Consider the following 23,465-nt stretch of genomic DNA (forward strand, 5'->3'; position numbering starts at 1 on the left):
CCATCAAACGCAGTCTGAGAGGGGGGGGGGGGGGCTCTACTACCTTAACCACTTAAGAACCGGAAGGATTTACCCCCTTAATGACCATTTTTTTTTTTGCGATACGGCACTACGTCGCTTTAACTGACAATTGCGCGGATGTGCGACGCTGTACCCAAACAAAATTTGTGTCCTTTTTTTTTCCCCCCACAAATAGATTTCTTTTGGTTCTATTTGATCACCTCTGCAGTTATTTTTTTGCGCTAATAAACAAAGTGCGCCATTTTTGGAAAAAAAATGTTTTAACTTTTTATGCTATAATAAATATCTCCTATTTATATATATTTGTGTATATATATATATATATATATATATATATATATATATATATATATATATATATATATATATATATATATATATATATATATATATGTATATATATATATATATATATAATGTATGTGTATATATGTATGTGTATGTATGTATGTGTATATATATGTATGTGTGTATATATATATATGTATGTATGTATTTCTCAGTTTATGCCGATAAATATTTTTGGTTAAAAAAAAATCGCAATAAGCGTATATATTGATTGGTTTGCGCAAAAGTTACAGCGTCTACAAAATAAGGGATAGATTTATGGCATTTTTTTATACTGGTAATGGCGGCGATCTGCAATTTTTTTTTTTTTTTTTTTAGCAGGACTGCGACATTGCGGCAGACAGATCGGACATTTTTGGGAACAGTGTCTTATACAGCGATCAGTGCTATAAAAATGCACCAATTTACTGTATAAGGCTTCATGTACATGGGACGTTTTTACAACCTCTCCTGAATGATTTAGATTGACAGATAATAACCCACATTTAAAACGTCCGTTTTTGCCGCGTTTTCGTGCCGCGTTTAGCCTTCGTTTTGCATTTCGAAGCGTTTATTAAAAAAAAGAAAAAAAAATAGAAATATTTTTTAAATGGGCAAAAACGAAAAACGCCTGCAAACGAAACGCAGGTTACCGCGTTTTCAAGCGTTTGGCGCTAGAAATGCCTCTAAACTCAGCGTCTGAACTCCATATTTTATTTTTTTCGTCTAGCCGTGTTTCGTTTACAGGCGTTTTTTTTTTATTTTTTTTATTTTTTTTTTAAGAAACGCTTCTAAACGCAAACACCGCCAGACGCAAAAAAAATGAGTTAAAGGAGTTCAGACACTGAATTTAGAGGCCAAAAGCGGTAACACGCTTTTTGTTTTTGCCTATTTAAAAAAAATATATATATGCAGAAAAATTTACCATTATGCCGCGTACACACGGTTGTTTTTTGTGATGGGGAAAAAAAACGACATTTTAAAAAACGTCATTTAAAATGATCATGTGTGGGCAAAACATAGTTTTATGTCTTCTGAAAAACGAATATATATATATATATAATATTAAGAAACGCTTCTAGACGCGAAATGTAAGCGCGGCAAAACGGAAGGTTACTATCTGTCAAGTTAAATAGTTCAGGAGAGGTTGTAAAAACGTCCCGTGTACATTAAGCCTAAATGTCACTGTCGGGGAAGGGGTTAACACTAGGGGGCGATCAAGGGTTTAAATGTGTTCCCTGGGAGGTGTTTCTAACTGTATGGGGGCTGGGCTGACCGGAGGAGGAGACAGATCGCTGTTCCTAATCACTAGGAGTAGATGATCACTCTCAGCTCCCCTGTCAGAACGGGGATCCACCGTGTTTACACTGGAAGATCCCCGTTCTGCCTCTGTTTGCAGTGATCGCGGGTGGCTGGCGGACATCAAGGCCACGCACACGGGCTCTGGGGCCGCGCCTGCTATATCTATTACACAAAAAAACTGATCTGCCCCGTGTGAAAGAGGCCTAAGAATGTTTCCAAAAGTTTTTTTTTTGTTTGTTTTTTTTGCAAAGTTTTTGGCTAATGTGCTAAAAAAGGTAAACGATGTGTTGGTTTCATAAAGGAACTGATGGGTCTTCCAGTCATATGGTTTCTCATGAGTTTATAAAGAGGAAGTATTTAGTATCTGCTGGATCTTCCATGATTAAAGTGGATCCTCCGGGGAAAACGGAAAGTCCCCTTCATCAGATGAAGAGAATAAAATAAAGTCACATATTTAATACAATGGTGTTCAATGTCTTCCTATGAAATTTCATCAGGAAGTGCCTATTTAATATGCATAGAAAATGATACACCTGCGTTCAGATCCGTAAAAAAAAATATATATATATTAATAAATGAAAAATAAAAATATATCCCTGTTCTTTTTCACACCTGGATACTTGAACCCTAAAAAAATAAATTATGGGCCAGATTCTGAAAGGACTTACGACGTCGCAGCGCCATGAACGCTGTCGTAAGTCCGTATCCGACCCGTCGTATGTATGCGCCTGATTCTTAGAATCAGTTACGCATAGATATCCATTAGATCCGACAGGCGTAAGTCTCTTACGCCGTCGGATCTTAACTGCATTTTTTTTTTGACCGATAGGTGGCGCTTCCGTCGAGTATGCAAATTGGCTAGATACGCGTATTCCGGAACGTACGCACGGCCGACGCAGTAAAGTTACAACGTTTACGTTAGGCTTTTCCCGGCGTATAGTTGCCCCTGCTATATGAGGCATAAGTGCAGCGTAACAATGTTAAGTATGGCCGTCGTTCCCGCGTCGAAATTTGAAAAAGTTACGTCGTTTGCGTAAGTCGTCCGTGAATGGGGCTGGACGTCTTTTACGTTCACGTCGAAACCAATGGCGGCATACTTTGGAGCAATGCACACTGGGAAATTCCACGGACGGCGCATGCGCCGTTCCGCAAAAACGTCAATCACGTCGGGTCACAGTAGTTCTACATAAAACACGCCCCCCTGATCCAAATTTGAATTAGGCGGGCTTACGACGGCCGATTTACGATACGCCGCCGCAACCTACGGAGCAAGTGCTTTGAGAATACAGCACTTGCCCGTGTAAGTTGCGGCGGCGTAACGTAAATCAGATGCGTTACGCCCGCACAATTTTACGCGGCTGTACGTGAATCCGGCCCTATATTTCGAATACAATGGCGTTCGATGTCTACCTAGGGATTTAATCAGGAAGTTCCTATTTATTTTCTATGCGTACTAAATAGGCACTTCCCGGTGAAAGTATTGTAGTAAATATATTAAAGTGCCTTTTTTTTAAGGTTCAAGTATCCAGGTCCAAAAAAATGCTTTTTTATTTTTTTTATTAATGTTTTTTTTTTTTTTTTTACAGATTCAACGCAGGCGTATTAATACGCCTGCGTTGAATCCGTAAGTAAAAAAAAAAAAAAAACATAAATAAAAGTAAATAGTTTTTTGGGCCTGGATACTTGAACCTTAAAAAATAAAAAGCACTTTAATATATTTAATAAAATGGCGTTCAATGGCGTCCTAGGAATCTAGACATGATGGTACAATTTTTCTGTGTCTCCAATAATCGGATTATCTGCTTTAACCAGTCCCTATAAGATTGCGCGCGTTGATCGGGGTGTCTTGTCCCGTGTGGTGACAATGGGGCGTCCATTTTCTCGGAGGGCTCGCTGTCTGCTTAGAAGAGGGTGGAGGCCTGGGAACTCCGCTCTGGTTAAGTTCATTTCCATAGACATAATGGTGGCGCAGACTCCGAGGGTCATCCGCGGACACGGCTCCTCCAGCTGCCAGACTGGGCCCTTGTGCGGCTTTTGTTGCTGGCCCCCGTGGCGAGTTCATTGATGCCGGCACATGGGGCCCGGTGACAACAGAGGGGTGCGCTCTGCGTATTGAGAGGCACAGAGGCGGCATTGTTCAGCGTGCGTCAAAGCTCCATCTCCCAGCCCTCTCCTGATACAATACGGATAATAACACTCTGCTGAGGAACACCAGACACAAAGGACAGGTCCTCCTCGCCCCACATGCCCGTGTTGGCACAAAGGGACATCTTGCAGCACTCCAATCGATCTATTCACATTGAGGCCTGGCGGAGCCTCCTGTGTGACGATGTGATCCTGAATTATCGGGGAATCCCACAAATCCTCCCAAACGCACAATGACTGCGACACAATCTCCGAAAAAAACCCCACACATGACTCGTAACAAAGCTGACGCTTCTAATTTGGAACAAATTCCCACTCTGCCGCCTTCATTGTGCATTGTTCTGCTTTCATTACTGGTCAGGAAATCTCCGAGGATACTTTGTGACCAGCATCTTACAACTCGAGGGGTTTTTTCTTACTTGTTAAAAATCGAAGAATAACAAAAATATATATATATTTATGTATATCTAGTTGATTTTTTTTTCTTTTTGACACTTTTGGTGTTGAAATCCATATACTTAAATATAAATTATTTTTTTGTTTTTGTTTTTTTTAGATTTTTAAAAGATAGGAGAAAAAAAAACTCTCAAGTTGTAAAAGATGATATCTATCTATAGATAGATATCATCTTTTACAACTTGAGTTTTTTTCCCCCCTATATTTATGTATATGTAGTTGAATTTAATTTTATTTTTTTTAACACTGATGGTTTACAAGTTGAAATCCATATTTGCTTGCTAGAAAATGACTTGGAACTTCCAAATATTTTATATATAATATTTGGGAGTGCCAAGTAATTTTCTAGCAAGCAAATAGGAATTTCAACTTGTAAACAAGTGTCAAAAAAAATAATCTACTAGATGTAAAAAAAAAAAAAAATTATATTTATGTATATTTTTATTTTTTTATTTTTTAAAGGAGAGGAAAAAAAAGGAGGGGGGAAAACAACTCAAAGTTGTAAAAGATGCTATCTATAGATAGATAGCATCTTTTACAACTTGAGGTTTTTTTTCCCCTCCTTCTTCTTTTTTTTTTTTCTTTTTTTTCTTTCTTTTAAAAATCAAAGTAAAACAAACAAACAAAAAATATATTTATGTATATCTAGTAGATTTTTTTATAAATTTTTTTGACACTTGTTGTTTACAAGTTGAAATCCCTATTTGCTTGCTAGAAAATTACTTGGAACTCCCAAATTTTATATATAAAATATTTGGAAGTTCCAAATAATTTTCTAGCAAGCAAATAGGGGGCCCTATGAGTTGTCAGTCCGCCACTGGTTCCCAGTAATTTTCTATCAAGCAAATGGGGATTTCAGCATGTAAACAACAAGTGTTTCCCCCCCCCCCCCCCCCCCCCCAAGTTGTAAAAGATGCAGGGATGGACTGGCCATTGGGACTACAGGGAGTTTCCCGGTGGGCCGATGGCTCAGTGGGCCGGCTTCAGTGACCGCCGCCCCCCCCCCCCCTCCGCTCAACAGCTATGGCCTGGGAGTTTCTCACTTCTGCCTAAACTTGTCCTATAAGGGGGGGGCACCAAACTGATTATTTTCCCCGGGTGAAATAATGTCTAGCTTCCCCACTGGTACTGCATATAAGAGTACCAGCCGTTCTACTCTAATAAAGTAGAACGGCTAGTGGCTAGTGAAGGGGGAGAAGGGGCTTGGGGAGTTGTCCGGCCGCCATAGGAGAGACCTGTCAAAGTGGGCCAGTCTGGATGAAGTCCAGGGCCAAATTTTTGTCCCAGTCCAGCCCTGAAAAGATGCGATAGATAGATGGATATCTCTAATATGAGAGATATAGATAGATCTATTTTAGCAGAGACCCTAGAGAATAAAATAGAGATCGTTGCAATACTTTTTCACACCGTATTTGCGCCGCAGTCTTAAAAATGCAATTTGGGGAAAAAATAAACCTTTTTTAACCACTTCCATACAGGGCACCTACGCACCTTCCTGCCCAAGCCAATTTTCAGCTTTCAGCACTGTCGCACTTTGAATGGCAATTGCGCGGTCGTGCGACGCTGTACCCAAACAAAATTGGCGTCCTTTTTTTCCCACAAATAGAGCTTTCTTTTGGTGGTATTTGATCACCTCTGTGATTTTTTTTTTTTGCGCAACAACTAAAAAAAGACTGAAAATTTTGAAAAAAAATTAAATTTTTATTTTTTTCTGTTAATTTTTTTGTAAATAAGTAAGATTTCTCTTTCAATTACGGGCACTGATATGGCGGCACTGATGGGCACCGATGAGGTAGTACTGACGGGCACAGATGAGGTGGCACTGATTGGCGGCGCTGGTATGCGGCACTGATGGGCACACATAGGCGGCACTGATGGGCACACATAGGCGGCACTGATGGGCACACATAGGCGGCACTGATGGGCACACATGGGCGGCACTGATGGGCACACATGGGCGGCACTGATGGGCACACATGGGCGGCACTGATGGGCACACATGGGCGGCACTGATGGGCACACATGGGCGGCACTGATGGGCACACATGGGCGGCACTGATGGGCACACATGGGCGGCACTGATGGGCACACATGGGCGGCACTGATGGGCACTCATGGGCGGCACTGGGCACTCGTAGGTGGCACAGATGGGCACTCATGGGCGGCACTGATGGATAATTATGGGTGGCACAGATGGGCACTGATAGGTGGGCACTGGGCATGGATGGGCACTGTGGGGTGGCACTGATGGACACTGTGGTGTGGCACTGATGGACACTGTGGTGTGGCACTGATGGACACTGTGGGGCGGCACTGATGGACACTGTGGGGCGGCACTGATTTACACATGTTGCCAATCAGTGCCCATTTGTGGGCACTGATTGGCATCTTTTTTTATTGCTTTTTTTTTTCAGACTTTTTTTTTTTTTTTTTCCCGCTTCCCTGGTGGTCCAGGGTGGGCTTCCCTGGTGGTCCATGTGGCGATCCGAGGGGGGGCTGCGCTGATAAACAATCAGCGCGAACCCCCCCTGTCAGGAGAGCCGCCGATCTGCTCTCCTCTACTCGCGTCTGTCAGCGGCTGAGAATCCTGAGGACGTCATATGACGTCCGGTCAGGATTTTACAACCACTTTGCCGACGTCAATTTGTCATTGGCGGGCGGCAAGTGGTTAAATGGGAAAAAAAAATAACAAAGCGGTAAAGTTGGCCCAATTTCTTTCTATAATGTGGAAGATGTTGTTGCGCCGAGTAATTTAATACCCAACATGTCACGCTTTAAATCGTGGAATGGCGATTTGATATTTAAAAATCTCTATAGGCGACGATTTAAAAAATTTCTACAGGTTACCAGTTTAGAGTTAGAGGGAGGTATTGGGCTGGAATTATTGCTCTCGCTCTAGCAATTGCGGTGATGCCTCACATGTGGGTTGAACACTGGTTACATATGCGGGCGTGACTTGCAAATGCTTCCGCGCGCAAGATTTTTTTTTTTCTTCTTTATTTTACTTTTATTTTTACACTGTCCCTTTAAAAAAAAAACATTTTGATCACTTTCATTCCTAGCTACATAGTAGGTGAGGTTGAAAAAAGACACAAGTCAATCAAGTCCAACCCATGTGTGTGATTCCATGTCAGTATTACATTGTATATCCCTGTATGTTGGGGTCGTTCGGGTGCTTATCTAATAGTTTTTTGAAACTATTGATGCCCCCTGCTGAGACCACCGCCTGTGGAAGGGAATTCCACATCCTTGCCGCTCTTACAGTAAAGAACCCTCTAGGCAGTTTAAGATTAAACCTCTTTTCTTCTAATTTTAACGAGTGGTCACGTGGCGAATCCGCCGCTGGGACCACTTTTGTGATAAAGTGGATCGCCCGCCATTTAAAAATATCCCGGCGGTTATGTCAGATATCTGCTCCCCAGGCCGTGAGGTGTCTCGGCTCGTCCGGCACGCTACAGATGCTGTTTAATAATCTCATAGCCGAGTAAGCGTGACACTGCAGGCTCTGTGTATCAGGGCTGGTTTTTAACCCCTTCTTTACCTTCTCCTTTATGGCAAATAAGGAAAACGCAGCCCTAGAGATGGGGGGGGGGGGGGGGGGGGGAGTTCAGAGACCCGGGGCTCAATACAAGCAATTGTCAATTGGCATTGATAGTGGAATTTACAATGGTGTATCTAAACCCAAGGATAAAAATATAACATTTTATGATCCTGCCAGCAACACACTTCCTGTCCTAGGTTGACAACACTCACTTATCGCACTGTATCCATGGAGGAGCTGCATTCTTCTCCCTCCCCTCTTCTCTGGGGGGGGGGGGGGGGTGTGGTGTATTTTGTAGTCCACAGAGATTGCTTGGAACAATGTAAGCCTTGGTTCACACCTATGCGTTTTCAGATTTGCAGAAAAAACCCTACAGTGCGTTTAACCTAATTTTCTATGGGATAATTCTACATCTGTGCGTGTTCTTACAAAGGGTCAGTGACCTTTCTTTTGGTTCCATAGACTTCAATGGAAACGCATCGAAAACGCAATCACTACTGGATTCTCCTGCATGACAAGACTCCCGCTCCTAAGGAAAAAACGCGAAACGCATCAAGAACACGTGAAAAAAACTGGAGATGCACAGATTATTTTATTTATATATATATATATATAAAAAAAAATTGGGGGGGGGGGGGGGGGGGGGAGTAGTTAAAGTGTAGAACAGGAAGCTCTCAGCTCACACAGTTTTTGCCCTTATTGTACAGATATAATTAAAGCGGAGTTCCACCCAAAAGTGGAACTTCCGCTTAATCCACTCCTCGCCCCCTTACATTTGGCATGTAAATTTTTTTTTTGGGGGGGGGGGAGTGGGGGCTTTAGGAGGAGTGGGACTTCCTGTCCCACTTCCTCCTTCCGCCGAGGGGCTGCTAAGGCGAATAGTCTAATCGCCTTTCTGCAGCCCCTCCCTGTAGGCGATCGCTTGGGACACATGACAGGTCCCAGGCGATCGCCTGTCAAATTTGGATGGCGCAGCGCCGCTCGCGCATGCGCAGTGGGTGCCCGGCCGTAAAGCTGTCACGGCCGGGTGCCCACACTTGGAATGAAGACGCCGGCCAGAGAGGGGGGGAGAGGAGCAGACCCCCGGCCGGCGCGTCGCTGGAACGTGGAAAGTGTATGTTTATTAAAAGCCAGCAGCTACACTTTTTGTAGCTGCTGACTTTTAAGAAACATAAAAAAATACTGGAACACCCCTTTAAGGCCCCTTTCACACTGGGGTGGCGGCGCTATACCGTCGGAATTGCAGCAGTATTCGGCCTCTAGCGGTGCAGTTTTTAACCCCCGCTAGAGGCCGAAAAAGGGTTAATACCGCCGGCAATGTGGCGCATTGCCGGCGGTATAGCTGCGGTTTCCCGTTGCTTTCAATGGGAAGGAGCGGTAAACACACCACTCCTCTCACCGCTCCAAAGGTGAGGCTAGCAGGACTTTTGGATTGGTCTTGCTAGCGCACCGCTCCAGTGTGAAAGCCCTCGGGGCAGAAACAGCAGCCGCTGTTTGCGGCCGGTTTGCAGGCGCTATCTTTAGCGCAATAGCGCCTGCAAAGCGCCCCAGTGTGAAATGGGCCTAACTCTCCATATCTATCCTTAAAGGGGAGTTCCGGCCACAATTTCACTTTTTAAATATAAATACCCCTGTAATACACAAGCTTAATGTATTCTAGTAAAGTTAGTCTGTAAACTAAGGTCCGTTTTGTTAGGTTGTTACAGCATTTAGATAGTTTATAATCTAGAAATAGACCGTGGCCATCTTAAGTGTGGGCATCATGAAGCCAGACTGTATGACTTCCTGGATTTCAGCTTTGCATATCTCGCACATGCTCAGTGCACAAGCAATGTAATAGGTTTCAGTCAGGTTTGCAAGGACTACTGGGAAACATGATGCCTATCCCAGAAACCCTTGCAAATAGCCTAGGCAAATAAGGAGGAGGAAGTAATGAAGGACTACAAAATTAAAGGTATTTACAAGCAACAAATTGAATAAAAATTGTCCATTCTAAACACTATGAGATTAGAGCATGCAGCACAGACAAACATAAAAAAATGGGTGGAACTCCACTTTAATCACCCCGCCATGTTTTTGGAGCCTTTCCATTAACACCGCGCCATCCCTGGCTATCCTCTCTGCGTATTTACAATCAGAGCTGGGTGCTGGTTGCCATGGTGACTGCTCCCTGGAGCCTGGGGCTGTGCATTGAGCCTGTAGAGTGACTAGGCCCGGAGGACAGGAAGGCGGAGCAATGGATATTGGAGGGGCTGCAGATATATCACAATGGTGAGAGATGGCTGACTTTTACCCCGTACACCCCCTCCCCCCCCCCCCCCGGGTGGGGGAGAAATGGGACTCCTATTATAAATAATGGGGTCCTGTATGATACTGTACTGGGGAAGCTCACAGGCTGTAACTGACAGAGCCAGACCTCCCCCACTGATCCAATAGGGCCCTGGGGCCCAGTATGAGAGTACTGCCTACCTAACACCAGCCCTGGCTGTAGTCTGTGGCAGGGGTAGGTAACCTGGAGCCCTCCAGCTGTTGCAGGCTGAACTACAAGTCCCATCATGCCTCTTGGGAGTAATTGTAACTGTTAGCCTTGCAATGCCTCATGGGAAATGTGGTTCCACAACAGCTGGAGGGCCCCAGGTTGCCCACCCCTGCTCTATAGAACAAATAGGAGGCGTCCATTGTTAGAATGACATACACTTTAACACAGAGATGAGGGCTGCCATTGCCACTCTGCCTGATGACGCCCCCCCCCCCCCCCCCCCGCTCATTTTTCTGGGTCCCACTGTGATCCTCTTTTGGCCCATTTACCCCTGGGGTGGATTCAGAAAGCAATTGCGTTTGCGTAACCATAGTTACGCAGCGCAATTGCTTACTTGCGCCGGCGTTTCGTATGCTCCTGATTCAGGAACCTCGATACGCCGACTGCAGCCTAAGATATGACTGGCATAAGGCTCTTATGCCGTCGTATCGTAGGCTGCATTCTTTCGCAGGCCGCTAGGTGTCGTATGCAAATTGCATACTAACGCCGATTCACAACCGCTACCCGTGCCCTGCGTACGCAGTTTACGTCATTTGCGTTCGTCGGGTTCCACGTAAGGCTGCTCCTGCTATTAGCAGGCGCAGCCAATGCTAAGTATACCCGTCGTTACCACATTGCGAAATTTGAAAATTACGTTGTTTGCGTAAGTGAATCGTGAATGGCGCTAGACGCCATTCACTTAGAAGCAAATGACGTCCTTGCGACATCATTTACCGCAATGCACGTCGGGAAAGTTTCCCGACGGAGCATGCGCTACTACGCTCGGCGCGGGAACGCGCCTAATTTAAATGATCCACGCCCCCTATGGGATCATTTAAATTACGCGCGCTTACGCCGGGCAGTTTTCCGTAGCGCTCACGCAAATTACGGAGCTACTGCTCCGTGAATCAAACGTAGCGCAGGTAATTTACGGAGGCGCAGCGACTAAATAAAAAGTCCTTTCCTCCCTCCTTGCTTTGAGTGACAGGTTATTTACATATCTATCTTGGACATGTTTATCATATGTTATGTTATGTTTATCATAATATGAGGTGATCCACAGTTCATTGTATATTACCATGATGTGTTATGTGGGGGGAGGGGTGGATTTCTCACTTTTTACACTGTGGATCACCTCATATTATGATTAAGGCCCCTTGCACACTGGGGCGTTTTTCATGCGGTACAGCGCTAACAATAGCGCTGCTATACCGCATGAAAAATCATGCCCTGCAGTGTTCAATGTGAAAGCCCGAAGGCTTTCACATTGAAGCGGTGCGCTAGCAGGAGCGCACCAAAAGTCCTGCTAGCCGCATCTTTACCGCGGTATAGGAGCGGTGTGTTCACCACTCCTATACCGCGCCTTCCCATTGAAATCAATGGGAAAGCGCGGTATTAACCCTTTTTCGGCCGCTAGCGGGGGTTAAAAACCTCACCGCTAGTGCCCGAATATCGCGGCAAATACGACGATATAGCTGCGCTACAAATAGCGCGGCTATACCGTCACCGCGGCTCCACGCTGCAATGTGAAAGCAGCCTAACATAACATATGATAAACATGTCCAAGCTAGATATGTAAATAACCTGTCACTCAAAGCAAGGAGGGAGGAAAGGACTTTTTATTTAGACAGGTCTGTTAATTTTCACTGAACAAAAAGAGGATTGCTCAGAGCCGGATTATCTCTGTGTGGCAAGACTGGGCACAGATGATAGGAAATCTTATTCTCTACATTGTGACATCAAAAAAAAAAAAAAAATGTTTACATCCACTTTAAGGTGATTTTTTTTTTTTTTACCTTTTCAACCCATTTAAGGTCATCAGTGCCGGGCTAAGGGGTAGGCAGTAGAGGTGGGTGCCTAGGTTGGTGGGGGCACAAAAAGGGCAAGGCCCGTAGCCTATGCTGCTGGTGCAGTTTATCTCATTGGTCGTTGTTGTTTGGGGGGGGGCAGGGGGGGGTGCATTGACCTTTTTTTGCCTTTGGGTGCCCCAAGGGCTTTGCTCTTGTACAGTCGGTTATTTTGTATCCTATTCCTCTCGTATTTTATCATTTCTAACCAGGATGTTTTCTTCTCTTTTTAGGATCCAAACGATGGCGAGCGACGGATGTATGAAAGTGACCAAATACTTCCTGTTCCTATTTAACCTCCTGTTCTTCGTAAGTACCAAGTCTCCGAACCCAGACTCCCATATCTGTCAATGTCAGCCAAGTCGTCTCTGGAGTCACTTGAAGGTCGTCCCTTGATAACTCTCTGTAGTCTATAATGACGGGAAGTCGCCTCCTTGATTCTTTGTAGTGATCGGTCAAACCGCTTAGGCAGCCAATTGCACTGCAGTAATAAACATGTGACGTCGTCAGGGGTAGGTCTGCCTTTGTTTCCAGAGACAACTTTACTGAAAAGAAGAAAAAATTAAATTGGTGTGGTTTATGAATTTGAGGATTCGTAGTTTTATTATTTTGGTGCTGCCTTGTGATTTAGGACTGCATGTCGGGGAAACCTTATTGGAGTCGCCAGCTCTGATGTATGGCACTTGGTTCCTCCACCCTTTTCCTCGCTCTTATCGGAGAGTTACGGCCGTCCTCTTCCCCCATTGTTCTGCTAATTACTCTTTTCTCTGATTGTAGTCCAAGAACCGTCACGTCCTGTGCAGTACGCCGTCTACGCAAAACTCTGATTGCGGGAAATTTGAGAAGACCCCCTACACGGTCTTTCCACCATAACACCAGTCCTCCTATATTTTCCATATTATCAAAAGTATTGGGAAGCCTGCCTTTACACGCACGTGAACTTTAATGGCATCTCCCAGTCTTATAGCCAGATTCAGAAAGACTGGCTTTACTTTGTGCAGGCGTAGCGTATCGCATATACGCTACGCCGCTGTAAGTCAGAGAGGCAAGTTGCTGTATTCACAAAGCACTTGCGTCCTAAGTTACGGCGGCGTAGCGTAAATGGGCCGGCGTAAGCGCGCCTAATTCAAATTGTGAAGAGGTGGGCGTGTTTTATGTAAACAAACCATGACCCCACGTAAATGACGTTTTGAACGAACGGCGCATGCGCCGTCCGTGGACGTATCCCAGTGCGCATGCTCCAAATTACGCCGCAAAGGACTTATTGGTTTCGACTTGAACGTAAATTACATCCAGCCCCATTCACGGACGACTTGCGCAAACGACGTAAAAAATTTAAAAATTTGATGAGGGAACGACGTCGATACTTATCATTGGCTAGGCCAGCTTTTTGTTCGACTAACTTTACGCCTGAAAACGCCTTACGTAAACGGCGTATCTTTACTGCGACGGACAAGCGTACGTTCGTGAATAGGCGTATCTCGCTGATTTACGCATTCTAGGTGTAAATCGGCGTTCACGCCCCTAGAGGCCGGCGGAACTAGACAGCTAAGATTCGACGCGCAGGCCGGCGTATCTTAGCTAGGTTTAAGTGTATCTCAATTTGAGAATACACTTAAATATACGACGGCTTAGATTCAAAGTTACGACGGCGTATCTACTGATACGCCGGCTTAACTCTTTCTGAATCTAGCTATTAGTCCGTAGGGTTCAATATTGAGTTAGCCCCGCCCTTTGCAGCTATAGCGGCTTCAACTCTTCTGGGAAGGCCGTCCACTTAGGAGTGTCTATGGGAATGTTTGACCATTCTTCCAGAAGCGCATTTGTGAGGTAAGGCGCTGATGTTGGACGAGAAGGCCTGGCTTGCAGTCTCATCTTCACCCCAAAGGCGTACTATCGGGTTGCGGTCAGGACTGTGTGCAGGCCAGTCAAGTTCCTCCACCCCAAACTCGCTCATCCATGTCTTTATGGACCTTGCTTTGTGGCTTGGATAAGCTTTACATTAGTGCATAGCATTGTAAAATCAGTTTGTCATTTTAGTGTAAATTCTCAGCTTGTTGGCAAGATTCTTCCTGATTGGTATAATCCTAATAAAACAACAAACCTTGACCCTGGAAAGAATGTACTTCCGTGTGTGATAATCATCATTGCATGACGTTTATCTTTTACCGCCGTGGGAAAAAAAATGATTTTACACGTCTCTTCCTAAACTTTTAACCATTTCACTGCCACCAATGTTTGGCCTGCATACAGTAGGTAAATCTGTACAACTGCCGGATCCATTTGTTGCACTGTGATGTTTCCCAGTCTTCACTGTTGGACCAGCGGACCCGGGATCGGCATGGCGAGTGCCGCCATGGAGAAGGGAGGGAGGCCTGTGGACCCAGGATCAGCATGGCAAGTGCCTTCAAGGAGAGGCGACGGAGACCAGAGGATTCGGGATCAGCATGGCGAGTACCTCCAAGGAGAGGGGAGACCTGTGGACCCAGGATTGGCATGGCGAGTGCCTTCAAGGAGAGGGGAGGAGACCAGAGGATCCGGGATCAGCATGGCGAGTATCTTCAAGGAGAGGAGAGGGGAGACCTGTGGACCCAGGATCGGCATGGCGAGGGAGACTCGGGATCGGCATGGCGAGTGATGCCATGGAGATGGGAGGGAGACCTATGGACTCAGGATCGGCATGGCAAGTGCCTCCAAGGGGAGGAGAGAGAACTTTGGACCCAGGATCGGCATGGCGAGGGAGACTCGGGATCGGCATGGCGAGTGCTGCCATGGAGAGGGGAGGGAGACCTGTGGACCCGGGAACGGCATAGCATGTACCAATGTTTTTCCTACATACAGTAGGTAAATCTGTACAACACCCCTTTTGCTGCACCCCCAGTAGTGTGCCCTACACGTCTTTTCCCTCCCGACATGTTTCCCAAACTCCGCTGTTGGACTCGAGGACACAGAATTGGCATGACAAGTGCCGCTAAGGAGAGGGAAGGGAGACCTGCGAACCCAGGATCGACATGGCGAGTGCTGCCATGAGAGGGCCAGAAGACCTGCGTACCTGGGATCATCACAGCGAGTGCCTCCAGGTAGAGGGAGGGTAGGAAGACCTGCAGACCCGGGAACGACATGAGTGCTGCCATGGAAAAGAGAGGGAGGTCTGTAGACCCGGGATTGGCATGGCGAGTGCCGCCATGGGGAAGGGAGGGAGACCTGTGGACCTGGGATTGGCATGGCAAGTGCCTCCAAGGAGAGAGGATGGAGACCTGTGGACCCGGGATTGGAATGCTGAGTGCTGCCATGGAGAGGGGAGGGAGACCTGTGGACCTGGGATTGGCATTGTGAGTGCTGCCAAGGAGAGAGGGAGACCTGTGGCCTCGGAATTGGAGAATTGGCATGGTGAGTGCTGCCATGGAGAAGGGAGGGAGACCTGTAGACCCCAGATTGGCATGGCGAGTGCCACCATGGGGAAGGGAGGGAGACCTGTGGACCTGGGATTGGCATTGTGAGTGCTGCCAAGGAGAGAGGGAGACCTGTGGCCTCGGAATTGGAGAATTGGCATGGGGAGTGCTGCCATGGGGAAGGGAGGGAGACCTGTAGACCCCAGATTGGCATGGCGAGTCCCGCCATGGGGAAGGGAGGGAGAACTGTGGCCTCGGAATTGGAGAATTGGCATGGTGAGTGCTGCCATGGAGAAGGGAGGGAGACCTGTAGACCCCAGATTGGCATGGCGAATGCCACCATGGGGAAGGAAGGGAGACCTGTGGACCTGTGATTGGCATGGCAAGTTCCTCCAAGGAGAGAGGATGGAGACCTGTGGACCCGGGATTGGAATGCTGAGTGCTGCCATGGAGAAAGGAGGGAGACCTGTAGACCCCAGATTGGCATGGCGAGTGCCGCCATGGGGAAGGGAGGGAGAACTGTGGACCTGAGATTGGCATTGTGCGTGCCATCAAGGAGAGGGGAGGGAGACCTACGGACCTGGGATTGACATGGCGAGTGCCTTAAAGTAGAGGCGAGGGAGGCCTGTGGACCCAGGATCGGCATTGCGAGTGCCACCATGAGAGGGAATGGAGACCTGCGGACCTGGGATTGACAAGGAGAGAGGAGGGAGAATGCCCACTCTCCGATCTCCCCTACCGAGTAAGAACCTGTGAGCTACCTGCATTTTGTCACTAGTTCAGCTGTCCCTTTCACTGGCCACTGTGGCCCTGTAAGAAGCTAATGGAGCTCGATCTGCGCACCATTAGCTTCAATAGAGGGCTAGTAAGACATCAGGGGTCTAAAAGACCCCTGATGTCTCATTTAAGGAGGACCTGCATCCAAGATCACTCCAAGTAATGGCCTGCTGGGCAGACAGCCATGGATAGCAGCAGCCGCCGCTAACCAGCCATTGAAGTGTACAGGGCTTAGCGGCTGCAGATAGCGCTTACTAATGGCGGTTCCTCCCGCTGTCATTCACACCGGTGTTAGTCGCCCCTGGGAATGTAACCTTATTCTCCAGGTTTTCTGAAAATAAAACCTGTTTTGGTGGGTTTTAAGTAATCCTCAGGCCTAAAATGAATTTTAAAATGTGCGCAGGAAACACAGAAATGGCTCCAGCAGCGAAAGGATTCAAGCTCAAGTTTAAAGCCGCTTCTGTCCCCCCCCCCCCCCAAATTAAATCGGCACACTATATTTTTCGGTAAAACTTTCTATTTGTATTTTATCTGCTGTGTGATTGGTGGTGGTGGGGGGGGGGGGGGTAAATCTCGGTTTGGTTCTGTCGCAAAGATTGATTGCGTTAGGAACTTGTAACTGTCCCCCCACCCCCGCCCCGTCTTGGCAACGCGCTCCTATCTCTGTTTTGTACTAAGCAGAGGAGATAAGGTCTGAGATGTGCGGTTTCCTGTTTCTTGCACATCTTATTTCAGAAGACATAATCCCAGCTCTGGGCTGTGGTGTGTATACGACTGTTATAATATATTCACAGCTAGATTTAGAGGGAAGTGCTAGTATCATTTCAGTAAACATCGCATTTTTTAGTGTGACCTTTTTCTTGCTGTTTCATATTTTAATTATTACAATACAGATGCAGAAATGTTCTACCTATCTGGTCATTTTGTTCATCGGAGAAATTATGAAATTGAGTATACCTAGCCCACATCCATTAACCAATTACAGACCGGAAGATTTTTTGCCCTTAATGACCAGGCCATTTTTTGCGATACGGCACTGTGTCGCATTAACTGACAATTGCGTGGTCGTGCGACGTTGTACCCAAACAAAATTGACGTCCTTTTTTCTAGATCTTTCTTTTGGTGGTATTTGATCACCTATGCGTCTGTTAAAAAAAAAAAAAAAAAAGCAGATCCCCGCCATTACTAGTAAAAATAAAAATAAAAATTAAAGCAGATCACCGCCATTACTAGTAAAAAAAAAAAGTAAAAGTGCCATAAATATATCCCTTATGTTTCTAGACACTAACTTTTGCGCAAACCAATCAATGTACACTTATTGCGTTTTTTTTTTTTTTTTTTTTTTACCAAAGATATGTAGAACTAATGAAGACATTTTTTTTTATAATTTTTTTTATATTTATTATAGCAAAAGTAAAAAAATCAAATATTTTTATTTATATATATATGTGTGTGTGTGTGTGTGTGTGTATATATGTGTGTATATATATATATATATATATATATATATATATATATATATATATATATATATATATATATATATGTGTGTGTATATATGTATATATGTGTATATATATATATATATATATATATATATATATATATATATATATATATATATATATATATATATATATATATATATATATATATATATAATTTTAAAACTAATTTTTATTTTATTTTTTACTTTTGCTATAATATAAAAAATCTTCATTAGTTTAAGCCGATATGTATTCTTCTACATATATTTGGTAAAAAAATATAGCGTATATTGATTGGTTTGCGCAAAAGTTATAGCGTATACAAAAATAAGGGATATATTTATGAAACTTTTTTTTTTTACAAATATTTTTATTTTATTTTTTTTACTAGTAATGGCGGGGATCTGCCTTTTTTTTTTTTTTTTTTTGTGGGATTGCGATGGACAGATCAGACACTTTTGACACTTTTTTTGGGACCGTTGACATTTATACAGTGATCAGAGCTAAAAATAGCCACTGATTACTGTATAAATGTCAATAAAAAAAAAGAGCAACAATTTTGAAAAAAAAAAAACACTTTCTTTATCGTACATCACGGGACACAGAGCGGCATTCATTACTATATGGGTTATATGGAGTACCTTCAGGTGTAGACACTGGCAATCTCAAACAGGAAATGCCCCTCCCTATATAACCCCCTCCCATAGGAGGAGTACCTCAGTTTTTCCGCCAGTGTCTTAGGTGTTAGTCATGGTTTAGCTTGCCTCCACATCCTTGGGATTAGGTGAGCTAACCGGTTCTGTCCAAAAAAGCCTCAGCGCTAAAGTGGTCAGTAACCGGACCCCAAACCCTTGGGGTATAGCCCATAATGCTTTTCTTTTTAGAGAGCTGGACCCTGGGCCCAGAACTTAGAAACCTTTGGGTGCCTAATGTTTCTGTTGCCAGAGTGCTATATGGGCCCAGGACAGTGGATCCTTCATAGGAACCCAGGGCCTGAAGGTCTAGACATCCCCACCGAGATGGGGGAAGATTGGGCCTCTTGCTTGGCAAAGTCCTGCGGCATGGAGCAGGTAAGTGAGGGGAAAACTTGCGGAACTTGGTTCTTAGCAGGTTTTTTCTGGGGGGTCACAGGGGACATGCCTAAAGTTATGCACTGCATCTGGCAAACTAGTCACATATCATAAAGATAGGATGGCTCTATATGTATTATTCCCCATAAGATGTGACCTCCCTTGTAGTGTTGGAAAAGCATTGAGTGGGGCCTGTGTGATATAAAAGTATATGTGTGTGTCAGAGAGCTGTGCTTACCTGCAAGCCTCCAGGCGATGCTCCATTCAGTCTTCCTCCTCACGGCCTGCAAAGCAGGCAAAACGCCGACCTCTGGAGCAGAGAGGTCCCTTCCTCCCAACCCCACCCCCCCCCTGTCGGGAGGGGCATTTCCTGTTTGAGATTGCTGGGGGGGAAGGGCGGGTCAGTGGCTTAAGGAAGGGGCGGCCCTTCCTTGTTTGTTCCATATAGCTCATTCAATACTTTGGAACTGAGGAGGAAAGACCAGAACGGCAAGCACGGGGCGCCGAGGACACACAGTGGCCAGAAAGAATATTGCAGTCTTCAGAAAGACTGTTTTCAAGCCTAGAAATAGGCTGTTTCTTTTCCATCTCATAGTTTTTCTTGCAATACTACTCAGGGGGACAGAATGTTTTTTCTTTCCTAGATTTGAAAAAAAAAAAAAAAAAAAAAAAGTGTCATCTAGGGGAGAGGAAGCATTTTTTATCCCCCAAACAGGTGTTTGGGCATTTAACTATTTATAAGTCCCAGGTACCAATAAGTAGCAGGTGTACCTCGGTATTGTACCATGGCATCAAAAAACAAGGGTACAAGAGGTGGGGATTCCCCCAGAGAGTCTGAGGTCTCGGACAATGCTATGCCGCTGCTTTCCCCACAGGGAGCCTTGGGGCCATCGGGATCTGGGGCTGGAGCTGACGCGGGTCAGTCCAACCCTAAGATGGTCACGGAGGAGGTATTACTCACCTCTTTAAAAGAGATGCAGAAAAGCATGGGTAAAATGATAGCCGCAGCTATGCGGGGCAGTAAGCGGAATAGATCTCCGTCGCCCGAGCGCGGACCCTCAGAAGAGGAGGTCCTTTCCTCAGGGGAATTGGACGACCTCTTGGACAAGGACCAAGTAGGTTCAGGGATCGAAGATCCGGATACAGAGGAGTCTGGGGCAGTCTCCCTGAGGGAGAGCTGGTGGATTCAAGGATTGTCGGACTTGGTCCATAGGGCATTCAACTTGCCAGTACCAGATCTCCAGGTATCGACGGTTTCAGCTTTGGGCTCACTGAGGGCGCCTCAAAGCAATGCTGTGTTTCCGATCCATCCTCTATTAGAGGGAGTTTTGTTCCAAGATTGGAACAAGCCAGATAAGATCTTCTTACCACCTAAGAAGTTCTCTGTCCTATATCCTATGGAAGAAAAATTTTCCAAAAGATGGGCTACTCCTGCAGTGGACGCAGCCATCTCATGTGTTAACAAATCGTTAACATGCCCTGTAGAAAACATACAGGTGTTCAAGGATCCAGTTGATAAGCGCTTGGAAGCACTACTTAAGAACTCCTTCACTACTGCAGGGGCAGTAGTACAGCCAGCTGTGGCTGCGATTGGGGTCGCTCAAGCATTATCGGATCAATTTAAGCAGATGCTTAAACTTATTCCTGCCCAGCAGGCAGAAGAATTTTCGGATGTCCCTAAGGCCATATGTTTTACGGTAGACGCAATCAAGGATTCTATCCAGCAAGCGTCACGTTTATCGTTATCCCTTATCCATATGAGAAGACTCTTATGGTTAAAAAGCTGGGAGGCTGAGCCCCCATGCAAGAAGCTCCTGGTAGGGTTCCCCTTCCATGGAGGACGACTCTTCGGAGAAGACCTAGATAAATACATTCAGACCATTTCAAACGGCAAGAGTACTCTCTTGCCAACTAAGAAGAAGGTTCAGGGGCCTGCGTTTAAACGACAGTATTCCCCTGGGCAGGGGCCCTCTAATGCCAAGCAGTATCGACGGCCTCCTGCAAAAGCAAACTTCGGCTTCAACAGCAAATCACAAGGACAGGCTGTTAGAGGCAAAAGGCAGTGGTTTCGCAAACCAGCAAAACCAGCCCCCAAGCCAACCTTATGAAGGGGCGCCCCCACCCACGAAGGTGGGGGGAAGGCTGCGACTCTTTTCAGAGATTTGGGAAGCCAGCATTCCCGACGAGTGGGTACGGTCTTCCGTGGCCACAGGCTACAAATTAGATTTCCTAAGGTTTCCTCCTCCTCATTTCCAGGAGTCGAGGATTCCAAACGATCCGCCTCGGATTCCGGCCAGTCCTGGAACAGGGGCTGGGTTTCTACTCCAACCTATTCATCATCCCCAATGGAGATATCAGGCCAATTTTGGACCTAAAGATGGTAAATGCATATCTAAAGATCCGCTCATTTCGGATGGAATCCGTGCGGTCAGCAGCTGCCACACTCCAGAAGGACGACTTCATGGCGTCCATAGACATAAAGGATGCCTACCTTCATGTTCCAATTTATCAGCCACATCAAAGATATCTACGCTTCATGGTGGCTTCGCGTCACTTCCAATTCGTGGCGCTTCCCTTCGGGTTGGCTACGGCCCCCCGGGTGTTCACGAAGGTCCTAGCTCCGATCCTAGCCAAGCTAAGGATCCAAGGGGTCACGATCCTAGCATACCTGGACGACCTCCTAGTCATAGACCACTCGTCTCCCGGCTTGGAGCGAGCAGTGGCCCTCACGGTCCAATACCTCGAGAGGTTCGGCTGGGTCCTAAATCGAGAAAAGTCAGCTTTCCAGCCCACAAGGCAGTTGGAATATCTCGGCATGAGATTAGACACAGAACAACAAGGAGTGTTCCTACCTCTGAGGAAGGTAAAAGCCATCAAGGAATTAATCCTACTGGTTCTAAGCAAGAAAGAACCGACTATTCGCCTATGTATGAGGTTACTAGGCAAGATGGTGGCCACGTTCGAGGCGGTACCATACGCCCAGAGCCACACTCGCATCCTACAGGCAGCCATCCTGTCAGCATGGAGCAGAAGGCCACAGGCCTTGGATATCCCGTTGCCGCTCTTATCAAGAGTCCGACAAAGTCTGTGTTGGTGGTTAGACCCTCAGAATCTACTGAAGGGGAAGTCTTTCAGCCCAGTGGCTTGGAAGATAGTGACCACAGACGCCAGCCTGACGGGCTGGGGAGCAATTTTGGATGGTTGCACTCGCCAAGGTACTTGGGCAAAGCCAGAGAAGCAGTTGCCCATCAACATCTTGGAGCTCAGAGCTGCTCGACTAGCCCTCAGGGCTTGGACGTCAAAATTGCAGGGGTTCCCGGTGAGAATTCAATCAGACAATGCCACGGCCGTGGCATACATAAATCACCAAGGGGGAACCAGGAGTCAAGCCGCTCAGAGAGAGGTGAGCTTGATTCTCCTATGGGCAGAGGCGCATGTGCCCTGCATATCGGCAATATTCATTCCAGGAGTGGACAACTTTCAGGCGGACTTCTTAAGCCGCCAGACTCTATGGCCGGGGGAATGGTCTCTGCATCCACAAGTCTTTCAAGCACTCTGCCAAAGATGGGGAGTGCCGGACGTGGATATCATGGCATCGAGACTCAACAAGAAACTAGACAGGTTCATATCCCGCTCAAGGGATCCGATGGCCTGCGGAACCGATGCGTTGGTTTGCCCTTGGCATCAGTTCAAACTTCTTTATGCGTTTCCCCCGCTCCAGTTACTACCCCGCCTGCTGCGCAGGATCCGGGTGGAACACATACCAGTCATCCTGGTAGCTCCAGCATGGCCCAGAAGGGCATGGTACTCACTCATCCTAAAGATGGTAGTGGGAGACCCTTGGACTCTTCCTCTACGGCCAGACCTGCTATCGCAAGGTCCGATCCTCCACCCTGCCTTACGGCATCTAAATTTGACGGCCTGGAAGCTGAATCCCTGATTCTCAGGGGTAGAGGTCTGTCTCAGAAAGTAGTCTCTACCCTAATCAGAGCCAGGAAACCGGTCTCTAGGGTGATTTATTACAGGGTCTGGAAGGCCTATGTAGGCTGGTGTGAGTCCAAGCGATGGCTTTTCTCGCAAATTTACCATCGATAGAGTATTAAGTTTTCTCCAGCTAGGAGTGGATAAAGGATTGGCATTAAGCACAATCAAAGGACAGATTTCTGCTCTGTCAGTGTGGTTTCAGCGGCCGCTGGCCACCCACTCGCTGGTTAAGACCTTCCTTCAAGGGGTCTTACGTATTAGACCTCCAGTTAAATCCCCGCTTTGTCCGTGGGATTTAAATCTTGTTCTGTCAAGTTTACAGAAACAACCGTTTGAGCCGTTGGCTGAAATTCCTTTGGTTCTACTGACAAGGAAGTTAGTATTTTTGGTTGCCATAGTTTCCGCAAGAAGAGTTTCGGAGCTAGCGGCCTTATCCTGTAAGGAACCATATCTTGTTTTTTCATAAGGACAGGGTCGTTCTCCGCCCTCATCCTTCCTTCCTACCGAAGGTCATATCCAGTTTTCATTTGAACCAGGATTTGGTATTACCATCCTTCTTCCCTAAACCTACTTCCAGAAAGGAAGGGTTGCTGCATAC

General features: G+C 46.1%; 1 protein-coding gene across 1 annotated transcript in view; it reads left to right on the forward strand.

Moving 5' to 3' along the window:
• The window catches only part of CD82 (CD82 molecule), a 120,468-nt gene that overhangs the window by 48,272 nt on the left and 48,731 nt on the right, over positions 1-23,465 (forward strand). Inside the window, exon 2 of the mRNA XM_040328055.1 lies at positions 12,391-12,466. Within this exon, the coding sequence (XP_040183989.1) occupies positions 12,401-12,466 (66 nt within the window). The 5' untranslated portion in view covers positions 12,391-12,400. The remainder of the gene's footprint in view (positions 1-12,390; positions 12,467-23,465) is intronic.

Source organism: Rana temporaria, chromosome 11 (genome assembly GCF_905171775.1).
Source record: "Rana temporaria chromosome 11, aRanTem1.1, whole genome shotgun sequence".
Classification (NCBI taxonomy): domain Eukaryota; kingdom Metazoa; phylum Chordata; class Amphibia; order Anura; family Ranidae; genus Rana; species Rana temporaria.